Source organism: Mastigoproctus giganteus, chromosome 11 (genome assembly GCF_048544385.1).
Source record: "Mastigoproctus giganteus isolate SK-2022 chromosome 11, ASM4854438v1, whole genome shotgun sequence".
Taxonomy (NCBI): Eukaryota; Metazoa; Arthropoda; class Arachnida; order Uropygi; family Thelyphonidae; genus Mastigoproctus; species Mastigoproctus giganteus.
In genome coordinates this window covers 49,786,193-49,804,553 of record NC_143585.1, presented here as the reverse complement: position 1 = coordinate 49,804,553, position 18,361 = coordinate 49,786,193, and the positions used below count along the sequence as shown (strand labels likewise).

At 34.4% G+C, this 18,361-nt stretch overlaps 1 protein-coding gene across 2 annotated transcripts in view; it reads right to left on the bottom strand.

The window, feature by feature from the left end:
- The window catches only part of LOC150077999 (adhesion G protein-coupled receptor L1-like), a 173,382-nt gene that overhangs the window by 31,367 nt on the left and 123,654 nt on the right, over positions 1-18,361 (bottom strand). For both annotated transcript variants that reach the window (XM_090384804.1, XM_090384803.1), the window contains 7 exons: positions 13,306-13,497; positions 13,037-13,108; positions 12,696-12,819; positions 9,555-9,665; positions 5,153-5,331; positions 2,659-2,714; positions 770-881 (listed from right to left, as the gene is read on the bottom strand). In XM_090384804.1, coding sequence (XP_090240930.1) covers positions 770-881; positions 2,659-2,714; positions 5,153-5,331; positions 9,555-9,665; positions 12,696-12,819; positions 13,037-13,108; positions 13,306-13,497 — 846 coding nt within the window. The remainder of the gene's footprint in view (positions 1-769; positions 882-2,658; positions 2,715-5,152; positions 5,332-9,554; positions 9,666-12,695; positions 12,820-13,036; positions 13,109-13,305; positions 13,498-18,361) is intronic.

Genomic DNA, 18,361 nt, shown 5'->3' with positions numbered 1-18,361 from the left:
TGTTTAGACGTTGGAGGGGATCATACGCCTTACAAATGTCACCTGAACATATGTTAGAGCATCTTGTATCGACCTTTTTGGTGATTCTTATAGAACCCCTCTAAATGTCCCTTATGTCTGTCCGAATTTTCTCGTTGCCTCATCATTTCAGCGTTCTTTTATAGTGCATCATCATACCAAATTTCGTATCCTTTCATCGCAAGCTGCACGATTTATAGCACGTTTACTAAGTGTTTTGTTAATTTTGTCAAGCAATCTATTTTAACCGACAAGGTAATTCAAGACAAACAAATTTTCAAAAAGATCGGAACTGTGCTATTCAAAATTTACAGCAATGTTACTATAGAAGAGAACTGTGGGAATATGGAATCGGAATTGGTACTAAAACATCCCTAGGAATCAATAATATATATATACATATATTGGTTTTGAATTATTGAAATCAGGAAAATCATTTTGAATTATTCTGTAATTAACACAGTAAAATGTATATATTTTTTACATAACTTTGATAGACGCCATCTTTTACTGATTCCGAAGGATTTCGAACTGATTTCAGAATATCGAAAATGAATAAAAAATTCCATTCATTATGTGTTTAAAAAAATTGACCTTTATTTTTAGACAGTAATGTACAAATAATGTCCAGTATAGATAGGAACCACATATAAATGAAAAGGACAGTCGAAGGTCACAGATAATTGTAATTATGAACTCATCTTAAGCGTAAAATTAATAATTGGAACAAAAAGAACCATTGTCTACTTACAGGGTCTGTCGACTTTCTCAAAAGGAGCGCAATGCTACCTAGATGAGGACACCGACACCGTACCATATTTCTGTTCCTGGACACAATTAGACAGTCATCTGTTTTCCATAATCTACCAGAAAATAAACCTTCAGTTAGAAAAATAGCCTCTAATTTATCAATTTCGTACATCAATAAAATCAATTGATACAGATACATGCAAAAATTTCCTCTGAAGACATCACAGGAAATCTCATGGAGTCGGAAGGGCACAAACATGTCAGGTCATGTTCGATACATTTATCTGGTAGACGTTCGGTGTTCGATTCGCGTAGATGCCCAAAATTGGGAAGGGAGGGGACGAACTTATAGGCTTTTGCACTTCTGGACGATTTGATCAGCCTCAGCGAGGATTGCATCGTTTTCCTGAACGTTTTTCATCCCGGAAAACGGGGACAACAGACCGCTAATTCAGAACGAGCGAAATGTTTCTTGTTTTATTACCACCGGTATATTTTCGCTCTATTGTTTCTGTTTGTTATTCATTCTATTCTCTTCTTCTAACCAATTCTCTTTCTTTCCCAATCAGTATTCTGTCAGTGCAGAGGAATACTAAAATCAGTGCCTTCCAACTCAGTACTTGCGAGAGAGGGAGGGAGGGAGGGAGACAGAGAGAGAGAGAGAGAGAGAGAGAGAGAGAGAGAGAGAGAGAGAGAGGAAGAGAGACATACATCCGAATGTGCTCGTGGCGTGGATGTTTGTTCTCCTTGAGCACGCCTGAGTGTCTATCAAAAGGGAGGGTGTTTTGCACGAGACAGCGTGATAGGCTTCAGGCACGCAACTTTAAGTTATCATCGTTTGTCATGGGAAAGAAGTGTGAATGTCAGATGGAAGAAGAAGAAGAAGAAAATTGTGATTCCCATCTCTCATCGTAGTGGCACCGATGCATTCTGGCGCGGAGATAATTTAGACAAATCACGTGACCTGGGTGACCAGACTTCGTAGTGGCTGACAGGCAAGCAAATTTGCAGACAGCAACTGGAACGTGATGCCTTCGGACAAACTTCTCTGCAGGCGTCTACATTGATGATCGTATCACACTTTTCCGATTTCAACTCCACCAGACGAAGGACGTTAAATGACAGCACAAAAGGAAGCCCATCATCTGAGAAGAGCTGATTCCGTGTACAAACTAAATATAGAAGTGCGGGGAAATTGAGTCTCCTTTGTTTGGATTTCTGATAACGCATGTTCTTGACTAGAGTAGATTCCACGCAACTCATTTCGTTAAATCAACGCTCGCGATGCTCGACCATGCACAGTTTTAATTGAAGCGCTATTTGACAACGTTGTCTTCAGTTATCAGTAATTCGACACCGAAGGAAAGAAAAGTACTAAAAGGACTGGATTTGGTAAAATCATCTGCAAATGTCATTTATTTTGTATTACAATTCGTAAATAGCAGTAACAATTTGCTTCAAATCACAAATCGTTTCTGTTTTTTTGGAATTCTGCCAAATAATATTTGGCAAGTTGCCATCTGGCAAATCAACATTTGCAAACGAATCATAATTGTTATTTATAAAATCACCATAAATTAATTATTTCTAAGAACACTTTTTTGTCTTTAATTTGTTTTTCTTTTTTGCAAAAAATTAAAATGAATTGGAAAAAAATGTTAATATTTACATTATTAATTGCTTCTTGGTTCTGTTTTGTAATTAATATTTCTAATTGTAGCTAAAGAAACAGCTTATAAATTAACCAAATCTGCGCAATCTTTCGAAAATTATAACTTTCATTCATTATTGAAATGAATCGATTCGAATTTCACGCATGCGCCTAATATGAAATTGTTTTGTACCAATACTTAAAAACAGTAGGTACACATATACTCATATATTACTTACTTGGTAACGTTCCACAGAGATCCACATTTAAGAACATAGACGTTTTCATCGCTTTCCTTAAAAAGAGAATGAAAGAGCAAAAGATATATCAGACCTCATAATTATTTGCGAACATGAGTAAATAATAATCGTGACTCTTTTTAAGCGTCTATCTATGAAAAGTCGTGCAAATTTGCATTTAGCTGTGATCTCAGAGTCTCGCACAAGTGTCCATAACCTGAGAATCAGAGCAAGGATAAAGAAGGTGAATATTTCAATGGTATTCGTTTACAGTATTGAATAAGCTATTACTCCTGCCTGCTAGGAGTGCGGAAAGAACATGGAGATTTACGATGTAATGATAGACTTTAGATAATTCGCATTTCCACAAGTTCAAAGCAAAGAGAGAGAGGGTTTATATCGTTTCTCAATAACCGCGATGTATCTTTTTAGCGTTTCTACAACTATCTTAAATAACTGTATTTCAGATTTATAAATTACTAAAATAAATGAACTACATTTTCATTTTTAGTGAAAATAGCTCTGTCCTCGATTAAATTCTATGAGTTTGTTTATAATGTTAGAATTACAGCCAAAAAGGCTTAGAGTTACTAGATTACTATCATAAATAAAAGAAATAGCAAGGCTACTTGTGGGAAAGACAATAAAGACCTACACTTTGGTGGTAATATATATTTTGCGATGGTAACAGTCAAATAAATATTTGATTGGATGGGAGGCTGATACAACTACGCCCATAGACAGACCAAAACTCTGTTTAAACGTTTTGGAATCATGTCTGAAACACAAGGCTCAATGTTCCCTGGATTTTATTTGCCCGGTCGATATAATTATCATACATTTACTCGTATATGTATCTTCAAATTCTCTTGATTGCAATGTCATAATACTGAGAATATGATCAATTTTGATCATCTGAGCACCTTTCAGTTTATGAAGTCCTGCTCTGTATAAAAAGCCACATCTCGAATTCTATGTAGAGGTGGGGAAGAGTAATTAGTTCATTTAAATACAAAAATCCAGTCAATCTTATTTCTCGCAGTGAAGATCGTCGTGTCCCCATGATCATCTTCAACAGCGCTCAGGTTTCTAGACGCTACATCTACTTACATTAGCCCTAACTTCTAACCTCACTTGCCATAAGCGTGTCCCAGCTATCGATTTTTTTGCATCCAAAAAAACTAGTTTCTCTCTCGCTTGTACTTATTAAAATATTCCTTATATTTCCAATATACATCTTCCATTTTTTTAAAATTTTTATTTTTAAATACCATTAAAATTATTATTTTATCACCTGAAAATTATAATCCTACATCCAGTCTTTGCTGCTTTATAACCAAAAGTCTGCGATAAAGCAAAACAAAATAAAAAATAAAAAAATTGTTCGAAGATTCAAAATGTTTCCGATGCTCAATTAATTCATATAAATCATATAATATCACAAAAATATAGATAACAAAATATATAAAGTCATATAATATCGTAAAAATATAAATAATAAAAAATATAAAGTCATACAAAGTGATATAAAATTCATATAAAATCATGAAAATCATATAATATCATAAAAATATAAATAATAGAATATATAAAGTCATACAAGTCATATAAATACTATAAACTCTTATCTATTAACTCTGGGCCTTATTCGTTTAAGATACTACCGACCCGACAATTTGTTGATCTGTTGACAAACTTTGCATGGATACATCGACAACATTTATCTTTGAGTTACGTCGGTGGTGACGTAGGAGCAGTTAAAGTTATGTAGTTCAATGTGAACTGACATACTGGAATCGCACATTTTTAAGAACGATGTCACATCTTTATTTATAGCCAACGTCACAGCGTTCTAACTAACTGACGTGTGAATTGTGTCCGTAACGCTCGACGCCAGGTATCAATTATGAATAAATGGATCACCGGTGACGCAGTTTTCTAACGGCATTTAATAATATCCGCCGAAAAGGTCAGCGAAATCAGTTTCTGCTTTTAGCCAGTCTGGGGGGGTTGCGACAGAAATGAAATCCGCATTTTTCACCGAAACTCCATTGTCGGCTCCCGCAGTCAGTTGGGTTCGTGAGAATCTATATGCGTTGATGGCAGATGCACGTGACAGTATTTTAAGATGGGCTGTTTTCTTTCCTCACAGCTTCGTGCATCCACCACCTGCTTGAGATAAGCAATAAGTTGTGGCTAACGGCATTAATGTGTTCTTAAAAAGAGGAAGTGTTTACTTTATCTTAAAATTGACTACCGCCTTCTTCGCCAGTTCAACGTAATTAATGATTTTCGTTGTTGTGTATTTTTGTAATTTTGCGGGATATTCTGTTCTAAAGAGGCGAATATCCATCACTATGGCTCGAAAAAAAGTAGAGTTGATGATTAGAGTGTATTAATAATTCTTTAATAATTATAGAAGGAAAAAATGGTTAAATTTCATATTGATCCTTAGAATGGAAAATGTTTTCTAGGTTTATATGGACACACATACCTTTTTCATGCGCAGATTTACTTCAAAGGCGGCCGGAGACTGGTCCAGGAACAGGTCAAAGGGCGGTATGCTTGTTGCAACGGCAATATCGCTGTTCATAATAATATTGGGTGCGTTTAATAGTCCGTCAATACCTCGAATCCATAGCAGAGCATAAGCTGCTGTCTCCAAGCTATAATCTGAAATAAACGAGACCACACATTTGATATTTATGTAAAATGTTATATTAAAGTAGGGTGACCAGATGCTGGGGTCATAATTAGACCAAGGCCTAAAATCAGAGACAATTAAGAAAAAAATATGAAAACTTCACCATGTTTAGGTAATAAAATGAGTGCTTTAAAAGTCGATTTTCTGTTTTCTGGATGAAAAACCCGAGTTTCCGGGGAAAAAATCGTGCTTCCCTCGTCTGAGACCGAATAACTCAGCCAAGCTGTGAAAAAGGCCCATACAAATTACTCACGTCATCGACAGGACTCGAACTCAAGTCTTTTCCATACGGTGGGGGGAAGATGGTGCTTCTATCAACTGTGGTGCTCACGAGCGCTTTTCGTCAAGACTTCGATACTCTTCAGTACATCAATTCCGTCCAACTGCAATCCTCTAACTCTTCAATACTTCCAAAATTTAATTACATATTAATGCGTGGAATGTTTTAATGATGATTCAAGAAAATTAATAAATTTCAGCCGCAAGAAATATTGTCTTCAGTTCTTCGAAAATTTTAATACGCGATCGATATGGTCACTCTATCTTAAAGTTCTGAATATAAATTTCGATCATTTGCGTATGTACAAGTTTACTGAAGTGGGGATACGAAGGTCAGTTGTTTTGCGATTGTATTTTGTAAATATTTTCACATAAACGCATTATTGCAACTGTTCTTAAGTTAAACATAATCCAATGCTAAGAAGATTGCCATCGTGGATAGGTATAATCACTGTTTGCCTCACACGTATTGGAAAAGACCTGATTTCGAACTCAGGTCTTTTCCAATTATTGACTGGGTTCGAACTCAGTCAATGACGCGAGGAATTTTTATGGGTTATTTGCCCAACGTGGCTGAATTAGTCGGTCTGAGGCAAGGTTGGCATGTTTTTTATCCCGAAAAATCGGAATTTTCGTTCAGGAAACAACAATTTGAGAACAGAACACACACATAATTACACACATTATAATACTGCACAATATAGCCTAAGTTGCTGATGCGCTTAAATCCCTACAACAACCAACCAAGCTATGGTTGGTTCTTGTATGAAGATCAAATGTAACACGTATTAACGAATAGTATTACCGAATAGTATTAATAGTAGTATAAAGAATAGTATTACTAGTAGTATAAAGAATAGTATTACTAATAATAGTATTAACGAACCGTATTAACACGTAGTAACCTCGGCATAATTTTTCGGAACCTGATGCTCCCCCTATTTCCTTTTTAAAGAAATGTGTCCTCTGTTGTTATTATTCTAACCGTTTTCGTTAGCCACAGTTATCATCCTTCTGCTTTTAAGCACGCTAACGAAGTTAGAATTTATATACCTGTCTTCATCCTTTTTGCGGTTTTCTTCCTTAAATCCATTCTCTCCAGTTGTAACATATATATATATATATGGTATATGTTTCTCTTACTCAATATCTGCTTGAGCTGCTTAATGAAAGTAAATTTATCTGTTGTCCTTTAAAGGCATACTCATACCCTCATATTGATCAGACGGCATCCCACGTGGTTGTCCTCTAGGCCTTCACTAGTTTAGACCATATACAGGGTGATTCAGGAGGAACAGTAAATATTTTGGGCGGCTATAGTATCGATTATTCTGAGTAAAAAGTTGAATAAGGAGATACAGTTGTTTGAAACTGGCGCGCACAGCTCCATGAATCAGGTGTGTCCAAGAAGCAGTTATAACCTAACGCTGTTTGATGTTAGAAGTGTTGTTAAGAATGCTGCATATCTTCACATGTTGAATATGCCGATATGGTGTTTGTCTACTGTTTTTGTGGTGGAAGTGCTACTGCTGTTTGTATAGAATACCGTCGATGGTTTCCTAACCGCAGAGTACCGGATCAAGAGCGTTTACACCAAATTTTCAGACTGGTACAGTTCCCAGCGCCCATATTTTTTCTGAACGTGCAAATGAACAAAATGTGGAGGAAATAGAACACATTCTTCAGTCGGTAAAGAGTAGTCCTACTATTAGCACACGAAGAATTTCTACGCGTATCGGCGTTCCACAGTCAAGAGTATGGCGAACATTTCGTGAGCACGGCTTGTATCCATTTCACATAGAGTGGGTGCAACACCTTCAACCAGGAGACGACCCCTAGCGATTGGAATTTTGTCGGTGGGTAAATGCTAATCGCCGATTAATTCCATTAATACTGTTCGGTGATAAAACTACTTTCGGCAGCGGTGGTCCCATTCATTGACTATCATGGTATCCAGACCTCACTCACTCCGTTAGGTTTTTATTCGTGGGATGGATGAAAAGCGCAATATACAAAGAAAAGGTGAATGCAAGAGACGAATTGCTCGCTCTCATTTTGGATACTGCTGCCCTCATAAAGGAACGCCAAGACGATCTCAGAAGAACAACACGTCATATTGCCACCAAGAGCTGCAAACTGCATTGAGGTTGGCGGTGGGATTTTTGTGTGCGCCTGTTTCTGACAGCTGTAGCTCCATATCCATTGAGAATTGGACACATGTATATATGAACTTTTTTACTCAGAATAATCAATACTATAACCTCCCAAAATATTTACTATTCCTTCTGAATCACCCTGTATATACGAGTTATCGTCTGTGTTCTAATCAGGCAACTACTCGTGAATGATCTAAAACTTTATGATTTATTTATTATTCTCTAATAGCGCAGAACCTTAACCACCTGCGATTATTTCCTTGGAGAAATCAGGTTTTTCATCCAGCAAACCGACCGCAGAATAAACGCAGTTATAGACACTAGTATAGTGTTTATTCTGATGTTTATTCTGCGGTTTATTCTGATGCCACATATTTCTTATTTCTTACTTATATTTCTTATTTCATTATTCATACTTTTAGTCTTACAATATAAGAAAATCGACTTTATTCTGTATCCATACTGCAAATAGAATAGCAAGTTATTTCACCAGGTCGAAACCGATGCATTTTGTATGTGAAACAAGATGCATGTTATCGTCCAAAAATACAATAATTTATAATATAAAAACAAATACCAAATGTTAAATATTCATAAAAATGTCATTTTAAACATTTATTAATATACACTATAAAATAAGTGAACTAGATATAAAGATACAGATATATAATTAACAAAGACATTTAAACTGTGAAATTGATGTTGCTATCAAATATTCAACATTTTATTATTATAAAACTATGAAGAAATGGCTATTAAATGAACACTTAATAGACAATATATATATTTTTTCTAAAACTGCAGTATATGCTTTTTCTGTGAAAAATACTTTCATACAGCTTTAAGGAAATCTCTCAGAATGACAGTGATTTTCTTGCCCTGGTAGTGTGAGTCAAACTTCAACTTCCCACAGTGCCACGATCAATCATGCCTTCCAACCAATAAAGTGTTCAGTGACGGGATCTTTCGAAATCTTTAGAATAAATTTGCTTTCTTGCGAATCATGACACACCAGTGGAAAAGGAGGCCAAGTGATATGACACCACAGACAGGTCTACCTGCTACTTTCCTTAGCTTTGATATGGGAAAAAGAGCCACTCCTTTGGGCTCTGCTTTTTCTCGGTATAAGTAAATAGCGTCCTTGTTTTCTACAGATAGAACTTAAGCCAGCAAAAAAGGAAGGAAAAAACTTCTCTACGCTCGCTGGAATGGAAGAAACTCCTAGAAATGGAAGAAATACCTGAAGAACAACAAAAAAGTCAAAATGAATTTGGCGAAAAGATTGAGTTAAATCAGATAGGATTCAGTCTAATTTAAATCAATTTCCATCCCAGAAATCAGTGACAAATCCTACACGTTATAACAATCGCAATTGGCATCAATATTCTATAATTAGTCATATATTACTAGTAATTATTATTGTATTTATGATAACAAAATTAATTTTTTTAATAATACCATAATTATATTCTATTATATTCTATTATATTATATTATATTTTTACCCCGATATATTCATTTTTATACAGAGATTTCTGAATGTAAAGCTTCTCTTTCGAAGGGACAAAAATATCACCCATAATCGTGGCACCCAACTCGTATTGTTGATAATGAGAATAAACCAACAATCACCCAACAATTAAAATAAACCAACAATCATCCAACAACGTGAATAAATCAGTAATCATTCAACAATGAGATTATAAATAGGTAGATATTTGTAAATGACTATTGGAATGGGAAATTTTAAAACTTACCCATATGAAAGAGATCCGACGCATCTTCATATCTGGCAGTATGGATAGAAGACGAATTTAATTTGTGACTTAAAGCACTTCGGTTTTCCTTCCCTCGATATAAATGCATAACTGCAAAAGAAAGTGGAATCAGTTGCAAAGATGTTTAACTTTATTAGTATTAAGTTTTTAATGGTGAGTAATGATATTTCTTTTAAGGATTTACCCCAGTACTCCCGAGTGCTAGCAACCTGTCACTGCTCATATCAGACTGTATGGTTACCCCCAAGTCCTTTTATAATGAAATAAGATACTTTTCGTTCAGAAACCAAAAAAAAAAAAAAAACTACACCCTTATATTATCGAATAAGCAAACTGGGGATCATGCGGTAGTTTAGAAAAGAATATATATAATGACTTTGGTACTTTCTCACCGCACCGAACTATAATTTTGGCGAGATACAAAGTAAAGAAAAGAAAAGAAACCCAAGAAGTTAACAATATCTTAAGAAATCGAAGATTCAGCGAAATCTGATTCTATAAAATTATATTTGACCAATAATGAAAGATGGAACAGACCCTTGGCAACGAAGAAAATTTAGGCATTAAGAAAATCAAAACTCGACCTAATAGCATCGTTATCTGAAATAAAACACCAAATTGCCACTTAAAGACAAATAAAATAAAATCAATACCGCAAAGAATCGCAGACTTTACAGAATAAACACTTTGGGACAAAAATTGGAAGGCAGTTAGAGGATAAAATAGCCTAAATTGTCGGAGTTATTACTCCTAAAAAGTTTTTGCGTTTGTCGGAGGAACTATGCGTTGGAAAGTAATAAATAAGAACTGATTTCTTATTTATTGCTTATATATGGTGAACGAAAACAAATAGACTGTCGATCATTAATCAATCCTTTCTAACCTGTATCATAAGCAGCGTTAGATTTTAACAAACACGCGAGCATTTACAAGGCTTGCGTGATTTACAAGGATTGGATGCTAATATCACATATTTGGGCTGTAATACGTTTGAAGGCTCAGATGCCGAGTTCAGACAGAGTAGCGCCATCTACCTATTAAACACGACAAGTATTTTTAATTCAGATGAAAGGAGCATGGTCTCAACATTTGATTGAAATCACTAAAGATATTGTGTTGTCTTTATATACTTATTTTAATCCTCGTCTAATTATGTTACAAAAAATATCTCATTCAATTCTTTACATTTGACTTTATGTCCATTCCTGAACATATTCTGCGGGGTCAAACATTAATCCAGGTTTTGCATCTTCCATTATTGAAAATGATTCTTCTACTGTTGGGATTTTGTAAGACGGTTCCAACGTTGAGTGATACGGTATTTTGTCAAAATATTTTGCAAAGGCTGAACTGAGTAGGGAGGCTTATTGTTCTGGTGGTAGTCAAGGATCTAACCTCTTCGTTCTTTCCATTTTTTATGAGTATATGAAAATGAGTTTAAGAGTTTTGCAATCCAGACATATGACCTTTTCCAACGAACACCTATAGAGATTCTGAAAGCCAGATTGAAAGGACGAAATAAGCTGGATAAAAAAACAGTCTTGGTACATAGGTCAGTCGACGTTTTATCGATCAAGACTTGGCAAAGAGAATCCGTATATGCAACATCCGCTGCATTAGAGGTGTATGTTTGGGTTATTCATGCACTGAGACACAATGATTATCAGACGAAGGTAAATTAATTCCGTCTCCTTGGATTATCTGCTGAAAGAATTTTCGACAGCGCAGCAACAAAGCGCTGATTGAAAGAATAAAAGTAGTCAGCTTTGGAAGTTAATATTAATGGATACAGCTCTCTCGTGGCGTAACAATAAATAAGAACATCATCGCAAATTGAAATTCTAATTAGGAGCGATGGAATACATTGAGTAGATGATGAGAACACAGATCCCTAGACGGAATGCAAAATAGAGATTTTTGGTATGAGAGTAACACTAATTGTAGTTCGATAATCGAATCCCAGCGATATTAATCAATTTCGTGATGATATAAATGATCATCCAGGATGGTTTAGAGAGAGAGAGAGAGAGAGAGAGACTTCAGAGATGGTCAGAAAAGTTGCCTGTTTTATGCAGTAAAAGGATTATAGGACTAGGATAGGGATCATAAATTCGAACTATGAGGAATGAGGTTTGGACTGGATGGCAGGAAGGTCTCTTTTAGCTAGCCAGTTGTTAATTAATGTAATGAGTTGCCTCCATGGGTGGTTGAGGCTGACAGGTTGAGGAAATTCAAAGCTCGGCTGGATAGATAGCCGAGGAGTGAATCAAATAGGTAGTCCATGGCTATCTTGCACCATGCATATGAGTTAGTAAAGTCTTGGAGATAAACTGGTAAAATAGTCACAAAATATTACATCATAGTATGCCATTTATATTTTAACTATTTTAACCAGAACAAAAAACAAAAACAAATGTGTCTCGTCAGATGATTACCCAAAACAATTTTTTAGTCTAAAAGTAGAGTTCTTTTTATGAAACTTTATATACCGGTAACGGCACAATACAAAATGTAATAAAATAGTATTAATATGTAAAATATTTAATTACTATTAATTTAATTTAATTATTAAATAAAGCCTTTATTGCTTTTACGTTTCTATTGACAGTTTCACGGTTATAGTCCAAATATTGATAACTGCAATTCTTAATAAAAGTATATACGCTACCATGCATAAACATTGCATAAACATAAACCATAACATTCGATTGCGTCGTATTTTTCCTCCCTATAAAAATCCTGAATGAGAACCAAATTTAGTAAAAGATCTAAACTACCTTGACATACAGAAAATATTATACTTGAAGAAATTTCTTCTTTGGCTTGTTTGGTTAGAAATTAAAGGCAAAAAAGCTCTTGCTCACACATCGCAGCCATGTGAAATATTACTTATGTCATGCAATCGAACATCACCTTCTTATCTGCTACACGGGAGTAATGGATCCTTTACATCATACCAACTTGAATCACATGCGAAGGCTGGATGTTCTTTGAAACCTGTAATTAATATTCTAGGGCTGACACCGTGCGCCATATTTATATACCGGCGTTAGATGACAGTGAAGGAATTGAAAATGATTCACATTCGCCGTTGCTTTTAAACTGTTACAATGTACTTACCAATGTTCCTCGCAGCCCGGAAGGTCATCTGTTTCTTTTTACTTTGTAAAAGTCCTTTCAAAGATTTCTCGGCGAAGGCTGTAAGATCGAATACAACCTCGGCTGCCTTTTGAGTTATGAGTTGCTGAAGGAAAAATTATATTTCCGTTACGAGTGAGCTCATTAGAAAGAAAACTTTATAAAAAGTAAGTTTGTTTTCTTACCAATATTTAAATAAAAAGTATAGCCCAATTTTATCGAAATAAATACCACAAAAATAGTCAGAGAGTGCACGTAAAATTCCTTAAACGCATTTTTTATATGTTTAAAGAATTTACGCGAAGAATACAATTTATACTTACGTTTCTTTCGGTTTCAAAAGAGAAAAATACATTATGTCTTGTGAGCAGCTCGTCAGTGCACTGCAGCAAAGCCTGATGGGGAAAAGTTTAAAGCGTACATTGAAGCTGTAACACTCAACATTAAAATTTAACAGTGTGATTATAAGACGAACAGACATATGATTCTATCTGGTCCTTTACAGAGAAACGTAGACCACAAATTAATTGATAAAGCTTTCGGTTAACTTCACAGTTTTTCGGTTAAATTATTTATTAGAATTATATCTTACCTGTACATAACTAACGTCTTGTTGTTTATCCATTCGTAAATCCATATCAGCTCTTAGCATCATGATCAAAGTATCAAATGCTTCTATCCTGTCTAGAGGACTTCGGAGTTCTACATCGGTTAGGAAGTGTACAAAGTCCTCTGCAATATGATGAAGTCCGTCCAGTAGCCGCTTGCTCACATGAAAGCTTACCTAATAACATCAATTAAACTCACCTAATTATATATACCAACATTTAATAGCGTTTGAAATACAACGCTCATGAACAGTTAAAGCCAATTACAACACTTGAATATTTGGAGAGGAAATATCAGTTGAAATCATTAAAAGTTAATAAAGGAAAGATGAGGGATCGTTGAGTAAAGAAAGTTTTGCAATTGCAGGAAAGAAGCCAACCGAATGAACTATTTAAGAAAAGTTCAGTTATATGCATTTTTTCGGCTATTTGACAAGCGTTTTAATCTGTGATTTGTAGTTGTTTTTGATTTTTCGCCAAGGAAACTAAGGCCATAGGATATCAGTGTGTTATTATTACAACAAAGTAATGCATTTAGAAAATATAAATAAATTCTGGTTACTTCATGATCCCTCCTCGTAGTAAGATTTAAAAGAGTTACTTAACTAAAGAACATGTAGTTAATTAGTTTTTTTACCATTATTAATTATATTTATATAAAAATAACCAAACCACCATCTTTTCCAGCATCGATAGAAGAATCAGATGAAAGTTCTGAAGGTTTAAAAAAAAACAGAATTTTTTAAGCGACAGCTAAAACAAAAAAACGAGAGCACGCTAGTATATAATTAATTATTCCACTCCTGTTTTTGTTTTGCTATTAGAAGCTGTCATTTTTCTCTAAACAAAGATTACAAAAACTCGACGCATCCCCGATCGGACCTTTTATCTTTTGATCTTAACTGCTATGATCGTTGACATCCAGTGTAGAGAAATTAAGTTAAAAATGCGAATCGTTGCTTAAATAGGAAGTTTAATCATTTAAGTGGTTTTCAGCAACACATTTAAGAAATAAAATTCTTAAACAGTGCATTATAAAAGAAGGCTGATTAAGAACAGTGAGATAAAAGAATTTCACAGTGACAAGAAAAACTGATTTTAATTAGATTCAAAATACAATTAAAAAAATAAGGTTGCTTATGATAATATTACCTTGTGTTCCTTCGTTAAAAATGCCGAACTGAAAGTCTAAAATTAATTCTTTGGCTAAGTTAAAGGTAAGAATATTTTTTCTAACGAAGTGGTACTTCAGCTTTGAAATAGTGTCGAAAATGTAGCTAAACAGGATGCAGGAATCAGGATACGTTGTTCTTCATCCATAAGGACATTTCTTTCCGAGTAATATTGGATTAATCCAGACTTAAGAAGAGAGCAGAAATATCTCTCTTAAAGGATTTTGTATTTGATAAAATGTGCTGGTTCGATTCCAGTCGAGATGAAAATAATTATGGGTTTGTTGATTTATAAATCTGTTGTCAAGGGTTTTTCGTGGTGTTTTCGTTTAATTCTTCAAATAGTAGTCCTCTAAAAATAATAATTAAAGCAATTTTTCTTTCATTTTGCAGCATAGACGGTTTATGTCAGCAGTTATGTTATTTCTTCTGTTTTTCTATTTCATTCGCACCAAGTCCCACAAAGAAATGTCAAAGGGAATGTTCCAGATATTGATTATTTTGTTTATTAATTATGCGATCCATGACATACGTTAAAATATAATCAAGCCATGCTAATAACTATCTCTTTCTGATATCTACCAGTATAAATATTTTCTCTACCTGGTTTTATAACAATGTCATTTTGGTGAGCGCGAAATTTGGATTACCAGGATTGCATTGGAGAAAATTGGATATCGAATATATAATGTTTAATTTACCAATGCATACGTTTCTTAAAACTTCATTACGATTCCGTTTAGAACAACAAACCGAACAATCAACTTGATTAATTACATTGTTCAGACAGATAACCCATTTCAAAACGATGAAATGACTATGGTATCTCCATTGATTTCCTCTTCCATGGCTAAACTCTAAACGTACAGAACTATCTTTTTGCTCTAGATTTATACTCTCTCTTTCTATACTTTAGAAACCATCCTTCATATGTATTTCACAAATTAGAACCTTCATAAGTTCGACGTCAAATGTTTGTCCACCGTTTCTGTACATTTAATGGGATGCATTCCTTAGAAACCAATCTCTCTCTCTTGGATTATACACAACAGTAGCTGTTAAGAATAGATTACTTATTGTCGAAATATAAATTCTCGATGTGGTTGTAGCTTAACTGTATTTCGCCAGATGGCAGCACTACAACACAGGCGTTATTTGTTGCATTATACTGTTGTATAATTCAACAAACGAACAGTAACAAAACAGCTTAGCAGTAATTCAACAATGCGAATAAATCAACAATCACCCAACAATGCGAATAAATCAACAATCACCCAACAATGCGAATAAAAGAACAATCATCCAACAATGAAAATAAATCAACAATCATTCAACAATGAGAATTATAAATTATGAATTTAAAATTGTTAACTAATTAAATAGTGTTGCTATCTGTAAAATCGAGACTGTGACGGCTGGAATATTAACTCCTTTCTTGTCGAATAGGATTTTTATACTTGCTTATTTGCAGAACTGAAAACCAATCTCTCTCTCTCTCTCTCTCTCTCTCTCGCTTTTCCCTTTGGATTTTGATCCCAGAATGTATTTCCTTTTTCCTTCAGCACTGAAATCACTGAAATGTCAAGTTGAAAGGAAAAGCGGATTTATGGCTTCAGGGTTTTTCACAGCAAGAAAGCGCTTATGCCCTTTGGCTTTCCTTGATACTAACGGAGAGATGGTGTTGGGTTGTTTATGGCAAGAATACAGACCAAATTGGGCATAAGAGCAATCGTAAAGTGGCCAGAAGTGGAGTACTCAGGCATAAGAATAACAAATAGAGAAGACGTTCATAATGCAAGAATCGAGTCACCCCCAAGGCTATAGGGCAGAGGTGACAGTTGCATCTTTCTACTTACGGACACGTGTACCAGTGTTGCTAGAAGATTTCAGGAAGGCGAAGACGAAAGCTACATGTTAACACTGGATTTTGACGACGGAGTTTAGTGGAAGTGCCGTATTTTTTCTATTCTTTTATTTTATTCAAACTTACTAAAGAAACTATCATCAATTATTGGGTATTCTGTTCTTAAAACATAATATAATATCGAAATAATGAAAATATATTTAGAACATTTCGCTTAGAAGTATGCAATTATTATATTCACTATGAAGGGTAGAAGTTTGTAAGGAGAAAATACAATTTTCTCTACGTTTCGCTTTATTATCTTAGAAAAATAGAAGAAATCATTCAAAGGAAATGAAATTATTTTCTTCATTCGTTGTGAAAATTTAGTTAAATTAGAGATGATGTTACTAATTCACTGTGATTTAGAAATATAAGAAACATATAAAATAAAATATTATCCGATAACAATAATAAAGTCTAACAGTTATCGAACAGTAACAAAACAGCTCAAAATAACCTAACGATGAGAATAAACCAACAATAATTCAACGATGAGAATAAACCAACAATAATTCAACGATGAGAATAAACCAACAATAATTCAACGATGAGAATAAACCAACAATAATTCAACGATGAGAATATCAAATAATTATCCAACAATAAGAAAATTGAACAATTATCCAACAATGAGAATAATTATAATCCAACAATGAGAATAATTATAATACAAAATGAGAATAATTATAATCCAACAATGAGAATAATTATAATCCAACAATGAGAATAATTATAATCCAACAATAAGAAGACATATCTAGAGTACAGTGGAATGCATATTGTATTCCGCTCTAGATATGTTTGTATTGAATGTATATGTACAGTCCAATATGCGTCGAATGGATCATTACTATGAGTTTATGTATAAGATGCCGTGCAAATCGTATATGATCCGGAAATTTTCAGATAATACAAAAGCATGATGTACAAACAAAATTCAATGACAATTGAGAATTTAAATGAATAAATGTAGCTTAAAAAAAGTCATTGGCTAGTAGCATTTGCATGCTTTTATCCTTGCTTACTCTATTATACGATAGAATATTGGAAACTAAACTTTACGATGTTTTTGTTTTCAATATTTACTGAGATACAAGAGAAATTGTATTATCTCGATCATTAATTTGTTTATTGAGCTAAAATTAAAACAAGCCTCCCTCCCGCTAACCAGATCTGATTCCTCCATCCATGTTAAATTCTAAAAAGTAAGCCCTGACTTCGGCAACAAATCCATCAGTCTGCAACTGATAGCGTTTTCAATGTTTTAATGATTTTTCCAGGAGTCTAGAGATGAGGCAGTGGATTTATCCCAGTGTTTGCTGTTGATTGTAGATGTCTGTGACGAACCTGACACTCGGTAATGAAATCACTGTCATTGCTCCAAGCGAAAAGAATTAAAACCTGACCTAATTATAGTCGGATTAAGAACTATATGCGCTATGCGTCTAACCCTTTCACTGTTCTGAGCTTGGGAGATTATTGCATACTTTACAGTTGATTTTCTATGCTGTTTTCGATCCCTACCAGCTCCTGGCACCCGGTTCATGCCCTTTCAATTTCAATAATAGAACTTGAATGCATGCACCGTAATGTAATAAAAATAAAGAGAATAAACAATAAAATAAACCAACAATGATCCAATAATCCTGTTAATAACTAGCTGTGGACGTCACTGGATTCAACAGTTTCTATGGTACAATGAGCTGTGATTAATTGGTAAAGAAGCCATTGCAATATTTTCCCGATTCTTACACTATTAGTAAAAGCATTAATGAAGTAAACTTGATGCCAGACTTATTTAGCACGTCTTAAAAAAATAAAAAAAAAAGCATATCACATTGCGTAGGTAAATAAAGTGTAGGTTTATAGGTTTGGCAATAATTTATTATTTACGTAAATAAACAATGTATTCTGTCTGTTGCTTGGCAACCACATATCGAATCGCAGACGGTTACTCAAGCT